The sequence below is a fragment of the Indicator indicator genome, chromosome 24, assembly GCF_027791375.1.
Source record: "Indicator indicator isolate 239-I01 chromosome 24, UM_Iind_1.1, whole genome shotgun sequence".
NCBI lineage: Eukaryota > Metazoa > Chordata > Aves > Piciformes > Indicatoridae > Indicator > Indicator indicator.
The window spans coordinates 16,137,580-16,159,405 of NC_072033.1; the positions used below are offsets into that span (position 1 = coordinate 16,137,580).

The following is a 21,826-nucleotide window of genomic DNA, read 5'->3' on the forward strand; positions in this document are numbered from 1 at the left end:
GAGCAGGGATTTAGGCTTGGCTGTAGAGAAGGGAAGAGGTTGGAGGTTGAGTATTGAGGATTGCCAAGAAGAATCTCACCTGTCCCCTGGCAAGGAAAACCCCCTGGTCAGGCCATCAGTGAAGCCATCAAGTGTTCCACTAACCTGAAGATCCTCTCAAGGAGCCTTCCAGGGTCAGGGGCATTTCTCCCCCTCTGCCTCTGACTGGGTTCTTCTCTTGGACAGGGTTTGGCATGTTCGTGCGTCCTCACCACAAGGAGAGCTTCAGACAGCTGTGCAGAGACCTGGCTGGCATGGACTGTGCGGAGGAGAAGCAGTGCCAGCAGGACCTGCAAGGTGAAGGCAGTGCTCAGAGCTCAGAGAGCTGGGGCTTGAAAAGAGCCACTTGCAAGGCTGGGAATGAAGATTGGTCTGAGAAGTAGAATCTTATTTATTATGCTACTGGCTGGTGTCCAGCAGCCTCAGCTGGGAGCCATGACCTGCCTGCACTAGAGCAAAGCAACTGCCCCTGCCCAAACTGTGTTCAAAACCAAACAGGTGCAAGAGAAAAGGGAATGGGAGATGAGAAGTGCAAGGAAACAGGAAATAAGTCAAAGTCCTGCCTGTGTTACGGGGAAGGGCAGAGCTCTTGCTTCTGAGAGGGATGGGAGCAAGGGTGGATCAAGATCCACTTTGTCCAGGAAGAATTCCCCCAGAACTATTAAAATAGTTCCCTTTCAGTGTTTGAAAGCACTGTTCTGTTCTGTTGCCAAGCACTGTGGCATTACAAACAATTCTTAAGCTGTGTTTTGATTCTTGTACAATAAAAAACTTCCTGACCTGACTGTGGATTTGTGGAGCCTGTGTGTTGTGCTTTGGGTCATACTGGGGTTTGGTGGTGATCTTATCACCAGGTGCAGCCACTGTTAAGGTTGAGGCACCAGAGAAAACTCAGAGGAAGCTTTCCTCCTCCTGTTTTTACTAAAATCAAACTTGAATTGCCCAAGTCTGAAGTATCAGAAGAAATCAGCAATGTGAGAGGCCTTACAAGCTCTGGGTTTGTGCCTATCTTCCCTCCAAAGCTGGAGCCAGAGTGTGGTAAGTATTGAGTGAGGTTCTGGGGACAATTAATGCTCTAATAATCAGGATTAGTGTAATCCTCATTTTGGTAATTTAATGGCCTGTTAAATGCTGTCTGTGTTTGCTCAGGTGATGTCAAGGTTGAGGTGCCAGAGAAGTTTTCCTCCTGCTCTGCCCAGAAAATCAAACTTGAATTCCCAGAGTCTGAAGTACCAGAAACCAGTACCAGGAGAGCCCCCAGAGGCTCTGGATTTGTGCCTATCTTCACTCCAAAGCTGGAGCCAGAGTATGGTAAGTATTGAGTGAGGCTCTGGGGGCAATTCATGCTCTGATACTCAGGATTCAAGGTCAGTTACAAAAATGAGGACTATAATGCTGCCTGTATTTGCTCAGCTGCTGTTAAGGTTGAGGTGCCAGAGAGAATTCAGGAGAGTTCCTCCTTCCACTGTACCCAGAGAAGCAAGTATGAATTCCCAGGGGCTGAAGGACCAGGACCCAGTACCAGGAGGGCCCCCACAGGCTCTGGGTTTGTGCCTAACTTCTCTTCAGAGTCAGAGTGTGGTGAGTATCAAGTGGGGTTCTGGGGGTGATTAGTTCTCTGATAGGACTGAAGATAAATTAGCAAGATGAGGATTATGCTCTGGTCCAGGCTGCCTGTGTTTGCTCAGGTGCCACTACAATCAGTGTGGTTTGCTAAGCAGAGTTTGTCCTTTCTCCTGCTTGCAGAGGGGCTGAAAGCCCTTCATTGTCTCTTATCACAATGCTGTAATAGTTTCCTGAGAACTTCTGGCTGCTTTTTTCCCTCCTGTCTCAGCCACTTCCTTGTAAAGCAAAGCTCTAAGCTGAGTTTCTAATTGGGGAGCTGAAGCACTGAGAGGCTGAGTGAGGTCATGTGAAAGAGATCCTGTAGCAGGGTCTGAACCAATGAGGTAGCTCCTCAGGCTCCTGGTGGTTGTTCTCTGGGCTGCACTGGGAGTGTTGCATGCATGAGGATTTGGCAGGTGGTTCTGGACCTGAGTAACCTCTCCCCTCTCTCCCCTCCCCTAGAAAGCTGCTCCTGCTCTCGCTGTGGATCTGAGGGTCGTACCTCTTACCAGTGTCCATTCTGTGTCTGCATCTGCTGTGTTCCCTGCTGGAAGTACATCTTCAAGGTCACCTGGCTTCTGGGATTTGCCTCTTTGCAAGCACTGCTGGGGAATTTCATCTGGCACAGGAGGATGGTGTGGGCAGCCCAGGAAGCTGGGCTGTTGGAGGAGAGCCCTGCACAGCCCTGGGAATCCCTCTGTTTGAAGAGGGAAGCCCCAAATCCCACTGGGAGATTTTATTACCTGTTCCCTTATTTCCCATGTTCTGCATGGGATTGGAGGCAGAGCTCTGCCTTAGGCTGTGTTTTTACACCTCTGCATCTCCTCAGCTGTCTCCATGTTTTCCAATCCAGAGCTAAGCAGGCTCAGCTGTGGAGTCAACTTGAAAAAAAATCTTCTTTTTTTAACATCTGAACCTTTTATTGCTTAATTTCATAATTTTTCCTCATCTGAAAACCTACAAATCACCTGATGTAAGATTCATGGATTCACAGAATGGGTTGGTTTGGAAGGTACCTTAAAGCTCATCCATGGGCAGGGACACCTCCCACCAGCCCAGCTTGCTCCAGGCCTCATCCAACCTGGCCTTGAATAATACCTCCAGGCTGGGGACAGCCACAGCCTCCCTCGGCAGCCTGTGCCAGTGTCTCCCTCACCTCACTTGAAAGAATTTTTTCCTGATCTCCAGTCTCAATCTGCACTCCTCAAGCTCCAGTCCCTCCCCTCTCATCCTTTCACAGTGTCCCTGTCCATGGCAGAAGGATGGAACTAGATGATCTGTAAGGTCCCTTCCAAACCATTCTGTGATTCTATGGTATTGAGGTTTCTGATGTCACCTCCTCTTTAGAAGTAACCACAGAAGTGCAAACAGTCCCTCTGCAGCCTTCAATCCTCAGCCTCCCCTTTAGAAAGACTCCTGGAAAGTCATGGCAGGAATTTTCCTGGCATGTGTTTAGCAACTCTGCTGCTGGAGACTTGAGTTGACTCTGGAGGAGAAGGAGCTCCCTGGGGAGTGCTCTTTGGTGGGGCAAGCATTTGTTATCCTACAGGGAGATTTGGTTTTCTCAGCCTGGAAACTTGGATCTTAGACATGTCTGGGGGAAAACCTCTCTCCCTCTGCCAGTAAGATGGAATTTGGAGTTGCTGCTGCATCATCTCAGGAATCCACAGAATGAGAAGTCTTGTCTGTTGAGCAGTTGGAGTGCCCTGCTCTTGGGGGTTTTGGTGATGATTCTGAGGGCTTGGTTTTCTCCTTCAGCCCAAATCCAAGCCCAGTTTGATGGCTCAGAGAACTTGCAGAGCTTGCTCAGCCTGAGGTGTTTTAATCACTCCTTGGATTGCACATCCCTTGGGCTGGGGACTAAAACTCTCTGGTCTGCTAGATGGGACTGGTTCACATGCAGGTGCTTGAAGGCATCCCCAGAGCAGCCTAGCTAGGGAGGGGCTGTAAAGAATGTCCTGTGAGGAGGGGCTGAGGATGTAGCCTTGATCTCATTTGGAGGAAGGAGGCTGAGGGGTGACCTCAGCTTGCCAAGGAAGGGATGTGGAGAAGGGAGGTGCTGAGCTCTGCTCCGTGGGATGCAGTGGCAGAGTGCTTGGGAGCAGTTCAAAGCTGTGCTGGGGGAGGTTCAGAGTGCGTATCAGGAAACATTCCTGTCTGGGAGGACGGGCTCCCTGGGGGAGGTGCTTAGTGGTGTGCTTTGGCTTTTGCTCTGCCCTGAAGAGGTCAGGCAGTTGGAGGAGGTGATGATTGTGGGTCCCTTCCAGCTGGAAGCATTCCTTCTGTTCTATCTTAGAGTTGTTTCTCTTGGAAGAGACCTCCAAAATCATCCAGTCCAACCCTCCACCTAGCCCCACCATGGCCACTAAACCCTGTCCCCAAGGGCTATGGCCACAGGTTTTTTTAAACATCTCCAGGGATGTGGGGACTCCACCACCTCCCTGGGCAGCCTCTTCCAATCCCTGACCACTCCTGCAGGACAGAAATGGTTCCTGATCTCCAACCTAACCCTCCCCTGGCACAATTTCAGGCCGCTTTCCTGGACTCCATTTTTGGAGACACCCAGCAGAAACCTCTGTGTGGGGAAGTGAGTCACTGCCTATGGGTCATTTGGAATTAATTCCTTCCATATTTGCCACTTACCTGAATGATCTCTTTTAGTTACCCTGAAACTTCATCCCACATTACCCCAGGTGATGGCAGGGGAAAGCAATTCCCTGTTTTTCTCAGCAAAGGTGAATCAGAGCTGTGCTCTGAGGGAGCTGGATGCTCCCTACAGCATCACAACTTTGTGAAGAACTTTGTGAACCCTACAACTTTGTGAAGATCAGGAAAATCAGAACACAGCAAACTGAGTCAGAGCTCAGCTCTGTCCAGCTCAGCCTTCTGGCTGACAGTGGCCAAAAGGAGATGACATGGCAAGAAGAACATGGCAGGCATGAGTGTTGTCCCTTGATCCTTTGACCACAAAGCTCTTTGCTAGAACTCCCTGAGCCCAAGGTTGCTTTTGGATATTGAGGAACCTATTCACAGGTCGTATGTGGTTGGAGGGGACCCTCAAGAGTCATCTTGTCTAACCCCCTTGCAGGCAGCAGGGATACCTCCAACCAGAGCAGGCTGCCCAGGGACACATCAAGTCTGATCTTGAATGTCTCCAGGGATGGGGCCTCAACCACCTCCCAGGGCAACCTGTTCCAGTGTCTTAACCACCCTCACTGTGCAGAACTTCTTCCTGATGTCCATCCTAAATCTCCCTTGCTCTAGTTTCAACCCGCTGCCCCTCATCCAGTCCCCACAGTCCTCCTCCAGCCTTCCTGTAGGTCCCCTTCAGATACTGAAATGCAGCTCTGTATCTCCCTGGAGCCTTCTCTTCTCCAGCCTGAACAATCCCAACTCCTTCAGCCTCTTCATAGCAGAGGCTCTCCAGCTCTCTGATCATCTTTGTGGCCTCCTCTGGACCCTCCCAGCAGCTCCAGGTCCCTCTTGTGTCGGGAGCCCCAGAGCTGGACACAGCACTGCAGGTCTCACCAGAGCATTTCTACCAGCATCCCTTGGAACACCTCTTGCCCTTTGTCCTGTCCCTGGGCACCACTGAGCAGAGCCTGGCCCCAGCCTCTTGCCCCACACAGCTCCTTTAGCTCTTGCTGAGCATTGCTCAGCTCCCCTCTGGGGCTGCTCTTCTGCAGGCTCTCAGCCCCAGGGCTCTCAGCCTTTGCTCCTCACAGACCTGCTCCAGGCCCCTCAGCAGCTTTGGAGTCTCCACTGGACTCTCTGCAGTAGTTCCTTCTCTCTTGACCTTGGGGAGCCCAGAACTGAACCCAGTACAATGGATCAAGACCAGACTTTAAGGTTAGTGAAGCAGCCAAGTGGAAGCTCTGAGGAATAGTTGCCTCGTGGATCCACTCTTCTGCTGTTGACTGAGAGAGGTGTGGGGTGGATGAAGAAACAACTGCCCTTGATTGCTCTGTGGAACTCTTGCTGGTGCTCATGTGCTTCACCAGTGTCCTGGTCTGCCCAGGAGCTCACTTCCTGCTCAGCTGTGTAGGAGGAAGCTGCAGTGCAGGGAACTCAGCAGGCACCTTCCAGGACTTCACTACCAACCTCTCCACCTCAGCAGTTCTCCAGCCTCTGCATTTCCTCCTTCCTGGAGAGCTGTCTTCCAGCTCTGTCACAGCTGAGCTGAGAGAACTGCGCTGAGCTCTGCTTTTCCTCAGGGAGGCTTTCTTTTTCCTCCTATGAGCAGCAGTTAACAACTGTTAAGAGCAGGTGAACAGCAGCTCAGAATGGTCCATAGCAGAGCCTGGGCACTGTCAATGACTTGTCCAATACAGACTCCAAGCCACACAGCTGCAAACTCCATCCTGGGCTGCATCAGAAGTGACCAGCAGGACAAGGGAGGTGATTCTGTTCCTCTGCTCTGGTGAGACCCCCACCTGGAGCACTGTGTTCAGCTCTGGAGCCCTCACCACAGGAGGGACATGGACCTGATGGAGAGGGTCTAGAGGAGGACACAAAGATTATCAGAGGGGTGGGGAACCTCCCTTGTGGATACAGGCTGGGAGCAGTGGGGCTGTTCAGAGTGCAAGAGAGAAGGCTCCAGGGAGACCTGAGAGCAGCCTTCCAGCACCTGAAGGGGCTCCAGGAGAGCTGGGGAAGGACTTGTGGCAAGGGCTGGGAGTGACAGGATGAGGGACAGTAGCTTTGAGCTGGGAGAGGGCAGATTGAGACTGGAGATGAGGAAGAAATGCTTTGCAGTGAGGGTGGGGAGAGACTGGCACAGGTTGCCCAGGGAGGCTGTGGATGTCCCCTGGCAGGCCAGGCTGGATGAGACCTTGAGCAATCTGGGCTGGTGGAATGTGTCCCTGCCCGTGGCAGGGGGTTGGAGCTGGATGAGCTTGAAGGTCTCTTCCAAGCCATTCTGTGGCTCTCTGACCCTTGACAGAGAAGTGCAGTGGATTAACTGTGTCCTTTGTGCTGTCCTTGATCCTAGGTGGAGAAGAAGTGCCCTTGGTGCTTCGGCCGAGTGAGGAGGAGGAGGCTGTTCGTGCCTGACCTCTTGGTCTGATCTCAGACAGGGACAAGTGCTTGGTACCAGCAGGAGCAGGCTGTGCTGGAGCTGGGCAGGGCAGGGTGAAGCCTCCTCTCCCTGTTTCTGCTCCTTGGCTCTGGCTGCCATCCTGCACACCAGCACCTCTCATTTTTTCCTGCCAAGGTGGCTGAGTCTGAAAGGTCTCAGTCTTCAGCACCAGCAGACTTATGTCTTCTGCTGGAAGTCAGAAGTTTTGTTTTCTCTGTTAGCCTTTAAATTCTCCTGTGGCCACTGTTGGACTGGAAGTTGATATCCTGGAGGTGGTTGTCACTCACTGAGCTCTTCAGGAGACACCAGATCCTGGGAGAACCCTGGGCAGTGGAGCTGAGCTGGCCAATTGAGGAGCCCACACTGCCCCTCCCTCCCAGAGGGTGTTCCTGGAAGGAGGGATTCACATTTGCTGGTGGTGCCTGGCAGCAGCTGCTCTCCCCCGTGGAAGAGCCTGAAAAGATGATCTTCTGAAGACCAATTCCCGTGGGTGGGCAGTGAGTGTGAGCACTGCTTGGCATTTGCTGGGCACTCCAAAGCCTGGTCCCTTCCCTCCTGCTAGCATCCTTTGCAAAGTGCTTCTCAGGAGGCTTTGTTTGCTGCTCAGTGTTATTTCTGTTGTGTTTGCTTTCCAAGAAGGAAAAACAAAAGGATTTTAGTTGATATTAAAATAAACCAGGATGGGTTAAAATTCCTTAGTCCCTCCCCTCTGGGAGCAGTTTGGGTTTCAGGGGTTAGCCTGAAAAGTTGAGTCTGTTTTCCATCTCCAGTAGCTGTCGTTCATCAAGTTAAACTTTAAATAAAAGCATTCTCTCATTAACTACATTTTGTCAGAGAGGAAATTGTTGGATATTAAATCCCAGGGGCCCTGGAAGGTTCATCCTCTGGGATTTTGGACATGGGAATTGCTTTGTTTGACAGAATTGAGCACAGGATTCCATTCATAGAATGGCTCAGGTTTGAAGGGACCTCAGAGGTCATCTGCTCCAACCCCCTGCCATGGGCAGGGACACCTCCCACCATCCCAGCTTGCTCAAGGTCTCATCCAGCCTGGCCTTGAACGCCTCCAGGGAGGAGGCATCCACAGCCTCCCTGGGCAACCTGTGCCAGAGTCTCACCACCCTCCTACTGAAGAACTTCTTCCTCAGCTCCAAGCCATTCCCCTTTGGCCTGCCTCTGACACCCTCGGGAGAAGTCCCTCTGCAGCCTTCCTGGAGGATCCCTTCAGGTGCTGGGGGGCAGTTCCCTTCCAACCTAAGCCATTCTCTGTGTTCTTCACGTGGGACAGGACCTGCAGCAACTTCCAGGCAGCTCCCTGGGTTGGACTTTTTGGTGCATTCTCCAGGCTGGCTGAGGGATGGAAGGGGAAGGCTGAGAGCAGTGGAGAGTTACTGAGTGCCAAGATCCTTCAGTGCCTGGGCAGAGCTGCAGCTTGCTGCTTGTGCCGCTGGAGGGAAACCACAGCACAGGAGATGAGCTCTGAGCATCTTCAGAGGCAGCCCAGCGCTGGCTTTGTTTAGGCTCAGCTCTTTGGAGTGTCTGCTGTGGGCTGCAGCAATGCTGTTGGGTCAATGAGGGAGCTGAGGTATCTCTGGCTTGCTGGCACAAGGACCAGCACACTCATTTGGGGTTTTTTTTGTTCTCAAATAGTTTTCTTGCTGTGCTTTTTCCTTGCTGCTGGACTTGTTTCAGCTCTGGAGAGACTTCCTACCTGGGAATGCTCTGTTGGTGGTGAGACAGTGCAGAGGAACCATGTTAAAAAGCTCTTGGTGCCTTCAAGAGCTTTGCACGTTCCTCCTTTTACTCCTCAGCGTTTGGATCATCTTGCTGAAGAGATTTCACTGGTGGGAACCCACCCTGAGAAGCTCTGGAACCTTCCAGTGTCCCCAGCAGTGAGTCTGCCCTCCCTGTGCAGCTGGGAGCAGTTTGGAGTTGCTCTGGTGTTTGGGGCTGCTTTCTGGTGTGGTGGGGATGGCACTGGGGCAGGTCTGGAGGGCTGGTTCCTTGTTGGCAGCTTCTCCCACCCAGGGCAGGTGGATGTCAGGCTGCCCTGGTGATGGGACAGCAGCCAGCCTGCTGGTTGTCCTTGTCTGCAGCTTAGCTGCTCATCCCTTAGCTGGGATGGCAAAGAGAATGGAACCAACCCTTCATGCCTGACCTGCCTTGCAGAGGGTTTCTGAGAAGCTTTGGCAATCCATTGCAGGAGCCAACCAGGCAAAGGGACTCTGTGCTGGTGTCCTGCAGCAGCCTTTACTGTGGAGCCAGAGGACCTCCTTCTGTGAGAGAAGGCAGCTCGGAACTTGAGGGGAGGGCTCAAGGTCTCTCTTTGCAGATGAGTTCACATCCCTGAACAGCCACCCCCTGCCTCTCAGGAGGGGCTTCCACTGCAGCCATCCCTGGTTCCTGGGGGATGCCCAGCAGTGATTTTTCTCTAACCTGGGAGCAGACCTCTGGCCCTTCCTGTTCCCAGCTCTCCAGCCTCTGCCCAGCAGCTGAGCAAGGTGATGCTCACAGGCTGCCCAGGGCAGGTTGCCCCAGCAGCACTGCTTGCACATTTCCACAGCCTGACTTCCACAGAAGCAGCTGGAGGCTTGTGTGTCACCGAACCCTTCATGACCTCAGTGCTGGTCCTCCTAGGTGTGTTTGAAGTGCTGCTTCCTCCACATCTGCCCCAGCAATGAAGCTGCTTCCAACAAAACCTTGAAGAGGAGCATCTTCAGGAGCCAGCTGTTGGGATGTGATCCTTTGTCACTGTGGGACTGGCTGGAGCTACAGGGAGGAGGGACAGAGGCAGGACATTAATTGTGAAGACCAGAAAGATGAAACAGAAATTGTTTCAGGAAGACTCTTCAAGTGGTTAGAGGAAGTGCTCCAAGCAGAGTGCTCTAGGAAAAGCAAAGGCAGCACAGACACACCCTGCTGATTTGGGAAGCAAATGACACAGGGGTTACCAATCATGAAGGAAGTTGGTGCTGATCTCTCTTGATTTCCCCTGCCCTCCAGTGCTATGACTGTACCTGGAATGATGTCTCCAGTGGTGTGTCATGGAGTGAGACCTTTTCCTGCTGCATTCCTTAAGTAAAGCTCAAAGGAGTTGGGAAGGAGACCAAAACCAACACAGTGACTCTTGAGTCAGGAAAGGGATGAGTTGTGTCTGCTGAAGCAGTAGCTCCTGACACAGAGGGAGGAATTTCTTTGCTTTTCAGTTTTGTTTTTTTTTTTTCCTCAGAAATCTGTGTTGTTTTTTTTTTTTTTTGCCAGAGGAATTTGGAGAAGCCAAGCTGCTGGACAGCCTGATGCTCCAAGTGTGAAATGATGCCCTGTGTGGAGAGGTGAAGTCAGAGCCAGGAGAGGATGAGGCTGAATTCCTCATCTAAGCTACCTCTGTAAGTCAGAAGGTCAGCAGTGGTTCAGGGTGGTGATCCCAGGGAGGTTGACTGGGCAAGGAAGGAAAAGAAGAGGCAGAAAAAGATCCATGGGCAGTGGAACATCTGTGAGGCCAGGCTGAGGGAGCTGGGGCTTGGAGCAGAGCAGCCTGAGGGCTGCCCCCATTGCTGGGGAGAAAGATGTGCAGGGCTGGAGCCAGGCTCTGCTCAGGGATGTCCAAGGACAGCACATGGGGCACTGGGGGCAAGCTGGAGCAGAGGAGGTGCCCGGGAAACAGGAGGGAAAACTTTGTAAGTGTGAGCGCCCTGGAGCAGGCTGCCCAGAGAGGTTGTGGAGTCTCCTTCTCTGGAGACATTCCCAACCCACTTGGACCTGTTCCTGTGTGACCTTCCCTTGATGATCTCCAGAGGTCCCTTCTAACCTCCACCATCCTCTGATCCTTTGGTGCTTTTCATTCCCCACTGGGGGAGCTGGAGAAGACCTCAGCCTGTGCAGATCAGCTCCTGTGAGCAACCCTTTTGCAAACATGCCAGTGTGACTCTGCATCACTGCAGCCAGCTCATGAGTTTGCAGAAGGTTGGGTGACCTGTTTCTGCTGCAGCTTCTTGGAAAACTGCAGATGTGTCAGCAGGAAGGCTGCTAGCAGCAGAAAGAGCCATGTGAAACCCAGGGTAGGAAAACTGAGATCAGCTTTCTGCTTACCAGGAAGGGAAACGTGCTGTGGGGCAAAGGCTGCTCTGAAATGCCAGGCTGGGGGGGATGAGCCTCGGGGAAGAAGAGGTCTCACTTCAGCTCTCCAGCCAAGTAGGCTGCAGAGTAGGGCTGCTTGCTTGGGTCAGGCTAAAGAGGAGTCTCACCCAGCAGCAATATCCCCAGGGTGTGCCTCAGCTCCGGGGGAGCTGTGCAGCCTGCCCAAGCTGCTGATGCATGCTGAGGAAGCATGGATGCCTGGCTCAGGGATCACAGCCAGAGGCGCTGTGCATCGCTGTCGGCACAAACCAGCAGCACAGCTGGAATCCACCTCGGAGCGGGCTGTGAGAGTCAGCCCGCCCCTGCTGGCTGCAGGATGCAGGTGGGCACAGCCCAGGCTCTGCTGATGCCCCAAAGGATTCACGGATCCACAGATTAATAGAGTGGTTTGGCTTGGAAGGGACCTGGAAGATCATCCAGTTCCACCACCACTCCCCCCAACCCCGGCACTGGCAGAGACACCTTCTGCTTTTCAGGCAGCTCAAAGTGTTCTCTTGATGAGGAGAAACTGGACTGAGGGGAGGATGGCTGCTGCCCACTGGGGTTTTCTTCTCTTTCTGGGTAGCAGCAGACTGGGCTGGCTTCGTTTTCTCTGTAAATTGTGTGTTTAGCTGCTGTCAGGTTTGATCTTTAGCAGCCTGAACAAGAAAGTCCCAGAGGTTCCCCCTGCACAGCCCCAGTGAGTGAGGGCTGGAGGTGAGGGGTCTGTGTGTGGGCTGTAGCATGAGGATCATGTGGGAGATGTGATCATGCACAGAGGGAACAAGTGTGCAAAGGCCTTCTGGGAACTCTGGGTCTTTAAGGAACCCATCAGAAAGCTGGGGACAGACTTCTGAGCAGGGCCTGTGGGACAGGACAAGAGGTGATGGTTTGAACTCAAAGAGAGAGATTCAGACCAGAGAGAAGAGAGAAATGTGTGACAGTGAGAGTGGTGAGAGCCTGTCCCAGGTTGCCCAGAGGGGCAGGAGTTGCCCCATCCCTGGCACCATTGTAGGTCAGGTTGTTTGGGGCTGGGGTTGTTTGGTTGGGGGTGTCCCTGCTGACTGCAGGGGGTTGGACTGGATGAGCTTGAAAGGTCCTTTCCCACCTAAACCACTCTGGGATTCTAAGCTGGGGACATAAGAAGCCCAGCTCCTGGCAGAGAAGAGATATCCTTCCCTGTAGGGCTGTGCTTCAGACCCACAGCTTGACCATGTGTGCAACACCTCTAAACACTGTCAGGAGCACCTCTTGATGTAGGGACTTCCAGCACAGAGTCAGCCACTGCCCAAACTCAGTGTCCCTGTGATGCTCTGTTGGCCTGAGCTACCCAGCAGAGCAGAGGACATCCATAGGATCAATGGAAGATGCTTGAGATATACAAATTGGGACATAAAAGCAGTCTGTATTCCCTGGGGGCAGGTGGAATTCCTTTCTTGGAGCTCAAGCAGTGAGGAGATATTTGTTCCCAGGCCAATGAGGGTACCAAGTGTGGCTGCTGTCAGAAGCTGGTGTTCTGATTGTTGGAGGTCTTCAGAGCAGACACCAGAAGCTGCCCTGGGAGCAGCAAGGCTGCCAACAGCAGTTCCAGGAAACATGGCTCGAGGGAGAATGGTTTAGAGGCTTTGGTGTCTCTGTGTGGCACTGCTGGAGAATTCCATGTGTGTCCCTGGGCTGCTGCTGGCCTTTAGCCAGGTTTCTTGGATGCTTTGCTTCTGATCAAGGAAAGCCTTTGTTATCCTGCTTTATCTTGCACAGATGAAGGTAGAGAACAAAGCCTTCTGGAGTTCCAGCTGAGTGCTGTCCAAGTCTCTTCGCTTTGCTGGGAATGTTAAGAAAGAAGCTGAACTGTTTTTCTCAGCTCGCTCTTTGGAATCGAGTTGCAGCTTCTTCCTTCTGCTCTGCCTTGTGGCCCCATGCCTGGGAGCTGATGTCTGGAAAGGAACAAAAAGGTGAGTTTTCAGGTCCAGAGGGGGCTGTGCTCACCAGGGGCTGGGTGAGGATCTTCTACACCTAGGAGAGAGGCAATTCTGTGTTGCTGTTCTCCTTCCCCCTGTGCTTGTGGGGGGCCAGGGCAGCTCCAGCTGGAGCAGAGGGGTGGTGATCTTACCAGTGTGAGCTTCTGAGCTCTATGTAGAGCTGCCCATGGGGGGTTTGCCTTCAGAGGGAATCTGGAGGACAAAGGCCAGGAGTGAGCTGGATTTAAGCAGGGGCAGTGCAGAGCAGGCAGCTGCTGACCCAACGCCCTCCCCTGGGGCTCTGCTGAGCCCTCCACCTGCGAGGTTGAGCTCTAAGCCTTGGGAGTCTGAGGTTTGTGGCAGAGTCTCACCTGTAAAGCACTGAGCTGCCACCTCCTCAGCTGCTGGGTGTTGTGATCCTACATAAGGCAACGCCGAGGGGCTCAGTGCCAGAGCTGGGGTTGAGAGTTGTCCTTGCTGCTCGTCAAAGGGCAAGAGAAATTCTGAGCTAGTGCCAGGGCCGTGCCACAGCCCAAAGCCGGAGCTGTTTCACAGGGGCGGTGTCCTCCTGCCGGGGGGCAGGCAGGATGGGGACTCACCCCAGAGCCCCTGGGCAGAGCAGGGGAGTTACTCATGTTCGCAGCCGGAACAGCCCCGTGGCACCAGTTCCAGCGCTCACAGCCAGAACTGGCACAGCTGGGCAGCGTCTGGGGGCAAACTGTTCCCCAGCAAGCAAGTGGAGGCTGTTACGGGGAAGTTGTTTGACATTTACAGCGCTGTCGGGGGGGGGGATTTCCCTGCCTCTCCCCAGGCAAAATAAAAAATAACAGAAATCATAAGAACCCTCAGCAAAGTCCCTGGGCCATTAACTGCAAGCAAGCGAATCCCACCCGCAGGTCGGGACCACCGGCAGTGAAACGGCGGCGGGAGAGCAGCGAGGGGCTGGGGAGGGGGGAGCACGGCGGGGGCGGGGCGGGGGAGGAAGGGATGCTGCGTAAGGAGAAACCTTTCCGTGCCGCTGCCGAGGGGTATAAAGGTGCTGGCGGAGAAGGGAACGGCGAGGAGCAGGGAGGTGAGGGGAGGAATGGGGTGGGGGAGGGGAGGGGAGGGAGGGAGGGAGGGGAAGGAGGGCGGGCGGGCAGCTGGTCCCGGAGATGGCATGGGATAGGCAAGGCAGTCCGTCCCGGGGAATGGGATTGGCAAAGGAGAAATGAGGAGAAAGGGAAACGGGACCGATGGGATAGGACAGGCAGTCTGACCCAGGGAATGGGATGGGGAGGGTGGGCAGCCGGTGCTTGGGGGGTTAGGATGGAAGAAGGGAGGGCGGGAGGGCAGGCAGCCTGTCCCAGCAAATGAAATGTAACGGGATGCTTCCCCCGCCCGCATCCCCCCACGGGTACGCGTCTGGAGCATGGTCCCAGCCTGCCCCCGGCTCTGTAAGGCTGCTGGGGACCCTGGGCTGGGGACAGCTGGCAGCTGCCGGAGGCAGGACGGCTGCAAAGCACGGGAGACACCTCAGCCTTCCCCAGTGCTTCTCACCCCTATTTCTCTTTCTGCTCTCAAGCTGAACGGCTGGATCGTGTTGCTGCCGCTCCAGAGAGAAGCTCCAGCCCAGCTCTTCTCAGCACCAGCCTCTGAGGGACCTTCTCTGTCTGCCCAGGTTTCTGATCGCGGTGCTGGGAAGCCCTCGGTGCTATGCTTCCCTGCCACACGCTGAGGCTGAGGCACTCAGCTAAGGTAAGCTGCCGCTTGGGCACACGTGCTTGGAACAGGATGAAGAGGACTCTGGGATCCTCTGGCGTTACACAGAGGATCCGGGTTGCCAAGGAAGTCGGAAGCTTCCTTGGAGCATTTTAAGTGTTTGCTAGCTCGGAAAACTCCTCTGCTGCTTGACCTGCAAAGGTCTTACCCCAGCCAGCGGGGAACGGACTGGGATGAAAGGAGGAGGAGGAGGAGGCTGTGCTGGAGCTGCTCTTAGTGCTGAAAGAGGGAGCTGGGGCTGGGAAGGCAGCCCGAGGTGGAGTTGGGAAGCTTGGTCTGAGAAGGATGCTTTGCCTCCTGGGCTGGCAAGCAGAGGGTGAAGGGGAAGTGGCTGGTTCCCAGTGCCACCACTGTGCTACCCTTGGCGTCGAGGGCAGCCTGGGGTGGTAGAACAATTTCTTGCCTCCACCACAGTGAGGGATGCTGTAACACAGGGAGAGCTGAAGCAGTTCCAGCTGTGGCAGGAAGGCACCGTGGCTGCCATCCTGCCTCTGCAGCCACGCTTGCAGCTCCTGCCTCCACCAGAGGCCAAACTGAGGTCTCTCTGTGCTGTCTCTGCTACAGTGGATGCTTGTCCCTCTCCTCCTTGTCCTGGCTGAGCTCAGCTGCAGTGCTCAGCCTACCTACCAGTGGAAGGATGCTGTGACCCAGGAGAAGCTGACCTGCCAGCAGTGCCCACCGGGCACCTTCGTGGCACAGCACTGCAGCAGGAACAGCCAGACTGTGTGCCAGCCCTGCCCGGATCTGCACTACACTCAGTACTGGAACTACCTGGAGAAGTGCAGGTACTGCAACGTCATCTGTGAGGAGAAGCAGCTGGAGGTGCTGCAGTGCAATTCCACCCACAACAGAGTCTGCCAGTGCCAGGAAGGCTACTACTCAGAGATGGAGTTCTGCATCAGGCACTCTGAGTGCCCGCCAGGCTCCGGAGTAGAGAAGCTGGGTAAGGGCACTGGGGGGGCTGGAGCAGGGCCAGAGAAGGGCAAGGAAGCTGGGGAAGGGTCTGGAGAAGAGGGTGGGGAGGAGCAGCTGAGGGAGCTGGGGGTGTTCAGCCTGGAGAAGAGGAGGCTGAGGGGAGACCTTCTGGTTCCCTACAGCTCCCTGAAAGGAGGCTGGAGTGGGGTGGGGGTTGGGATCTTCTCTCCAATATAAAGTGACAGAAAGAGAGGAAATGGCCGGAAATTGTGCCAGGGGAGGGTTAGGTTGGAGATAAGGAAAAAATTTCCTTCCTGAGAGAGTGGTCAGGGATTGGCACAGGCTGCCCAGGGAGGAGGTGGAGTCCCCGTCCCTGGAGGTGTTCAACAAACCTGTGGCCGTGGTGGTGCTGGGTTGCTGGTTGGACTTGGATGATCCTAGAGGCCTTCTCCAACCCAAACAGCTCTATGACAAGTACCTCACTGGGTGGCTGTGGCAATGCACATGCTCACAAGGCTCCTGCCACATCCCATAATCTCCAGTGGAGCTAAAAGTCAAGGAGGAACAGGGCAGGTGATGGTTGCCCACAGCCTGACCTGCTCCCTCTTTGCTCACCAGCACACTGCCACCCTTGCTCGGCTGTGAAACTGCTCTTGGCTTCTTTCCAAAGAGTGATCTTTGGGGGTTTCCCCCATTTTTTTTTGCTTTGAAATCCCCAGCACCAGGCTCAGATGGGACACAGTGAGCCTGGCTCCCTGCTTCACTTGCTGTGACAGGCAGAGCCAGTCCCCACTGCCAGGAGCAGCAGCTCACCCTGCCCTGGCTGCAGGCAGGTGGAAAGGTCTAAGCAGCTCCTGCTCCTCTGCCAGCTTCCCTTTCCTCGAGGCAGGGAGCTGGGAACTTTGCTTCCCTGGGCTGAAAAGGGCTGCTAAGGGTGCAGGGGCAGAGCTGGTGGCCATGTGCAGCTGTGGGGCTGGGGTTTCCTGGGCTTCCTTGAGTATTTTGGGGAGGCTGCATTCAAAACAGGACACTGATACCTGGACAGGTTCCAAAGCAGCCCTCAGCCTTGTTTCCATTCATGTCTGGGGGCAGATTCCTGAGTCCAGGACTCCATCCCCTGCTGGGATGTCATAGAACCATAGAATTGCTTCAGCTGGGAAAGATCTCTGAGATCATCAAGTCCAACCACTGGCCCAACACTGCTGTGGCCTTTAAACCACGTCCCAGAGTGCCATGGCAGTCACAGGGGATGTTAAGGGTTTCTTTCTCCATTGTTTCCCAGTTTGCTCAGTTCCCCCTCAGCTGCCCCCAGTTGTGTGTGTGCAGTGTCTAACAGTGCAGCCTGCCTAGGACTCTCTGCTCTCAGCCACCAAGGCTGGGGCTCTGACTGGCAATTCAGAATGGCTCTGTCTGGAAAAATGTGGAGTCTCCTTCTCTGGAGAGCTTCCAACCCCCCCTGGCCATTGTACTCCTGGGCAAGCTGCTGTGGGTGCTCTGCTTTAGTAGAGAGCTGGACTGGATGAGCTCCAGAGGTCCCTTCCAACCCCCAGCAGCTGTGGACAACACAGCCTGGTAGGACGACACAGCCTGGTAAGCATCAGCAGAACCAGCAGTGTCTTGCTTCATGCCCTCAAGTGTGGAAGCTTTTGAAGTCCTTCCATGCACAGCAGAGAAGAGCTCCAAGTTCCCAGGCCAGGTGAAACTCTGCTGTCTTCAGGTGCTTTCTGGAGCCTGGGTGGGAAACTGCAGTGGAGCTTTCACCCTCTCAGCAACTTTTACTCTCAGTTGGTTGGGAGCCTCCTGACTGTGCTGAGAATCAAAGGGCTGCTCTGGCACCGAGGTCACCTATCCCCACAGCTGGTGTCTCCTGCTCAGGAGCTGCCCTTCCCAGAAGCAGCTGGGATGTCCCTTTGAGCCTGGCAGCTGGTGACAGTTGATCCCTTTGTGTCAGATGCTCTGGTGGGGAGCTGGCTGGGCAGGAGCTGCTGTTTGCCCTGCAAGAGGATGTCTGCCTCCCAGGGCAGTCACAGCCCATGGCCACTTCCAAAGTGTCACCCTTGGCCTTGGCCTGTCCATTCTTTTCTGGGATCTGAGCAATGTTCACCAAAAGCTAAAGGGTGGGGGGCAAGAGGCTGGGGCCAGACTCTTGCCAGTGGTGCCCAGGGCCAGGCCAATGGGCAATGGGCACAAAGTGGAAGCCAGGAGGTTCCATGAGGAGAAACTTGTTTGGTGTGAGAGTGCAGAGCCCTGCAGCAGGCTGCTCAGAGAGGTTGTGGAGTTTCCTTCTCTGGAGAGCTTCCAACCCCCCCCCGGCCATTGTGCTCCTGGGCAAGCTGCTGTGGGTGCCCTGCTGAAGCAGGGGGTTGGACTGGATGAGCTCCAGAGGTCCCTTCCAACCCCACCAGGCTGGGACTGTGAATGGTGTTTGGCACACTTTGTCCTGCCAGCAGGTTCTGCTCCTTTGCCAGTCTGCCCCCCTGGCCTGACAGCCTCCTCTTCCTCTCCCCATGCACAGGTACCCCCTTTGAGAACACCCAGTGCCACGTCTGCCCCCCTGGCTTCTTCTCCTCCTCCTCCTCCCACACCCAGCCCTGCCAGCCCCACCAGGACTGTGAGCAGCAGGGGATGGTGACCAACGTGCAGGGCAACCAGTACCACGACACCCTCTGCACCTCCTGCAGGCTGGAGAGAAGGAACAGCACACAGGGCCCAGGTGAGCTGGGGGCAGGTGGGGGCACCCCAGGACCAGATGCTGTCAGGCCCACAATGAATTTTTGGTTGACTTCTTCCTGCTTAGATGCAAAACCATAGAATGCTTGGGGCTGGAAGGGTTCCTCAAAGGGCATCTTGTCCAACCGCTCTGCAGTCAGCAGGGACACCTCCAACTACAGCAGGTTGCTCAGGGCCATATGAAGTTAGACCCTGGATGCCTCCAGGGATGGAGTCTCAACCAGCTCTCTGGGCAGCCTGTTCCAGCATCTCACCACCCTCACTGTGCAGAACTTCCTCCTGATGTCCAACCTAAACCTGCCCTGCTCCAGCTTCAAACCATTGCCCTAGGAGGTGGAGTAGCTGCTAAAGGCATGGAGACGTCCCTGCTGCATCAAACATGGGCTGTCTGCCTTCCTCCCCTGCAGGCAGGGCCTGGGGCACAGGGGCAGGGGGCAGGGCTCAGCCCATGCAGGCTCCTGGCTCAGCCAGAACAGAGAGCTGGCAGTGAAGTCCTGGCAGTTCATACCAGGAAGCAGGATAACTGGGAATGCTGGGACACAAGGAGAGCTTTGGCAGCCGTTGGGTTGTAACTGATAGCTCCTGGTGATAAGGGATGGCTGTTGGAGATGTGAGATGTGGGCTGTGAAGGGCAGAGTCACCCAGCTGGGCTTCTGACCTGCCACTTCTGCTCACTTCTCAGCTTTCAGCCTGGTTTCCAGGAAGCTTTTGCTGCTGCAACCTTGCCTTGTGCAGGCTGGATGGAGCAGAGTCCAAGGCTCCTCAGAGCTGAGCCAAGGGTGGGACATGACCTGTTGGGTGAAAAAAGCAGAGATCTGGTGTCAGCTGTGTCACTGTGAAGGTGCAAGAGGAGTGCTGAGGCTGAAGTTGGGGCAGCAGCCACCAGTAGCAGAGTCACAGAATTCAGGTTGGAAGAGACCTCAAGGATCCTCTGTCCCAACCTTTCTAGGGAAAAGCAAAAGGCAAAGGAGAGAGGGAGGGTAATGGGCTGGCTCCAGGGGTGCATTGTAGTACGAATCCCAACAAGTTGAGGGGATGAGAAAGGGACTGAAACCTTCTCCAGGTCTGATGCTGGGTGAGGTGAAGCAGGAAGCTGTTTTGGACCACTTGCTCTACCCTGAGTGGTCCCAAGTGTCCCAAGACACATGGGAGACACATTCAAGTGAACTTATCAAGTGAACCTACACCCTTCATCCTCCAAAAGTGCTCAGTCACAGAGCCATAGACCAGGCCAGGCTGGGAGGGGCTTAGAAAGTTCATCTGCTGCAACCTTTCAAGGGAATGGAGGCTGGAGGAGATTTTCCAGTACCACATCCTGAAAAACCTCCAGCAATAGGAACTCCACCACATCCCTCCCTGCTCTGTCAGCATAGGTGGAGAAGCTTTTATCAAAGCTTTCTCTGTCAGCCCTCATCTTGATGGAAGAAAGGCTTTACACTGGATGATCTCCAGAGGTCCCTTCCAGCCCCACCATGCTGGGATTCTGTGACTTCCCTCGGGGCACCTGCCCTGTTCCCTGCTCTGAGGGAGCAATTCTATCTCACCCCAAGGGTGCTCAGAGGCAGAATCTGAGTGAGGAAGCTCAACCCAGCTCACTACAGCCAGTGAACCCAATTGGGGTCAGGAAAATGAGTTAGTCTTTTCTAGATTGAATAATGATTTAGCCCTGAGCTCCTGAGAACTTCTTTCAGATTCCATTTCTCAGGCTGGATGAACTCCAGCAGCACTTCAGCCAACTGGGACTAGATCTGTCCAGAAGTCCCCAGCTGAGGCTGTGCCTGGGGCTTGTCCTGTCCTGGGATATCCAAATCTGCACAGGGAAATAGAAACTTCCAGGAAAAACAATGCTGTGTGTAAACCCTTCCTGCAGCTGCTGGAGTGTCCCTATGCCCCTGCTCCCTGCTGGGGAGGAGCATGCAATAGGGATCTCCACCTCCTTCCAAAGCACAGGAATTTTTAGGTGTTGTTTTCTAAGTCCCCACTATAGGATGGGCAATTCTGGGAAATCCAAGCTCAGCAAGGGTTGGAGCCAGCACTCCAGGGTAGAGCTGGGCTTTGGCCACTTAGTGATGTCCTTATGGGGCTTTTCTTCTTCTTCTCCCTTCCATCTCCCTTCTTCCACTGGCAAAAGGCTCCTTCTGTCCCACTTGTCCCACACCACACCTGCTGGCACAGAATCACAGAATGACCAGGCTGGAAGGGACCCCCAGAGGGCATCTTGTCCAACCCCCCTGCACTCAGCAGGGACACCTCCAACTACAGCAGGCTGCTCAGACTACATCGTCTAATTTTGAATGTCTCCAGGGATGGGGCCTCAGCCACATCCTCCCTGGGCAGCCTGTTCCAGCATTTTACCACCCTCCCTGTGCAGATTTTCCTCCTGGTGTCCAACCTAAACCTCCCCTGCTCCAGTCTCAAACCATTGCCCCTTGTCCTATCCCCACAGCCCCTTCTGAACAGTCCCTCCCCAGCCTGCCTGTAGGTCCCCTGCAGATACTGAAATGCAGCTCTGAGGTCTCCCTGGAGCCTTCTCTTCTCCAGGCTGGACAGCCCCAACTCTCCCAGCCTGTCCCCACAGGGGAGGTTCTCCAGCCCTCTGATCATCTTGGTGGCCTCCTCTGCACCCCTTCCAGCAGCTCCAGGTCCCTCTTGTGCTGGCAGCCCCAGAGCTGGATGCAGGGCACTCCCCTTCCCCTTGGTTATGCAAAGGATGAGCAGGAGCTACTGTGTCCTCGGGCAGGGACTCAAGCTCTGCCTGGCACCCACCTGTGTGGGCAGAGCTGGGCAGGTGGTCCCCAGCTGGTGGTCCTGGGTGTCTGTGGCTGTGAGAGCTCAGCCTGGAAGCTGGCTTGTGAGAGGCAGGTTTCCCAGCTGGCCTCACTGGGCTGAGCTGTGGCTGGAGAACAGCATCCAGGTGAGGCTGGAGGTGAGGAGAAAGTTCTTCCCAGAGAGAGTGGTTGGCCATTGGAATGTGCTGCCCGGGGAGGTGGTGGAGTCACCATCCCTGGAGGTGTTCAAGAGGGGATTGGACGTGGCACTTGGTGCCATGGTTTAGATAGTCATGAGGTTTAGGGTGACAGGTTGGACTCGATGATCTTTGAGGTCTCTTCCAACCTTCTTGATTCTATGATTCTATGACAATGTCACAGGGTCACAGCCTGGTGTGGGTTGGAAAGGACCTTTCAGGGCCGTCCAGTCCAAGCCCCTGCAGCCAGCAGGGACAGCTGCAGCCAGAGCAGGTTGCTCAGAACAACCTGACCTGGAATGGTTCCAGAGATGGGGCAGCTCCCACCTCTCTGTCCCACAGTCCCCTTGCCTCTAACCTCTGGCTGGTCTTGCCCCAGCAGCCCTAGGAGATGAGGACTGCAAGCAAGCCATGATAGACTTTGTGGCCTACCAGAACATCTCCGTCAGGAAGCTGAGGCGCCTGCAGCAGATCCTGGAGGGCTCCCCAAGGAAGCAGGCACCGGGCACCAAAGCAGCCCTGCAGGAGAAGTTCAGGACTTTCCTCACCCACCTCAGAGAAGAGCACCCCGAGGTGGTCAGGGAGCTGCTGGAGGCTCTGCGGGCGACCAGGCTGCACTCCGTGGAGGAGAAGCTCCGCCAGCGCTTCCTGCTCCACTGA

General features: G+C 54.8%; 2 protein-coding genes across 2 annotated transcripts in view; both read left to right on the forward strand.

Moving 5' to 3' along the window:
* Window positions 1-811, forward strand: part of RTEL1 (regulator of telomere elongation helicase 1) — a 47,209-nt gene extending 46,398 nt beyond the window's left edge. Inside the window, exon 33 of the mRNA XM_054391878.1 lies at window positions 226-811. Coding sequence (XP_054247853.1) covers window positions 226-422 — 197 coding nt within the window. The 3' untranslated portion in view covers window positions 423-811. The remainder of the gene's footprint in view (window positions 1-225) is intronic.
* A 10,241-nt stretch (window positions 812-11,052) lies between these two features.
* TNFRSF6B (TNF receptor superfamily member 6b) lies at window positions 11,053-21,826 on the forward strand. Its single transcript, XM_054391906.1, has 6 exons — window positions 11,053-11,180; window positions 13,692-13,867; window positions 14,462-14,532; window positions 15,121-15,499; window positions 17,987-18,184; window positions 21,549-21,826. The coding sequence occupies exons 1-6, from the start codon at window positions 11,053-11,055 to the stop codon at window positions 21,824-21,826; spliced, it is 1,230 nt and encodes a 409-aa protein (XP_054247881.1).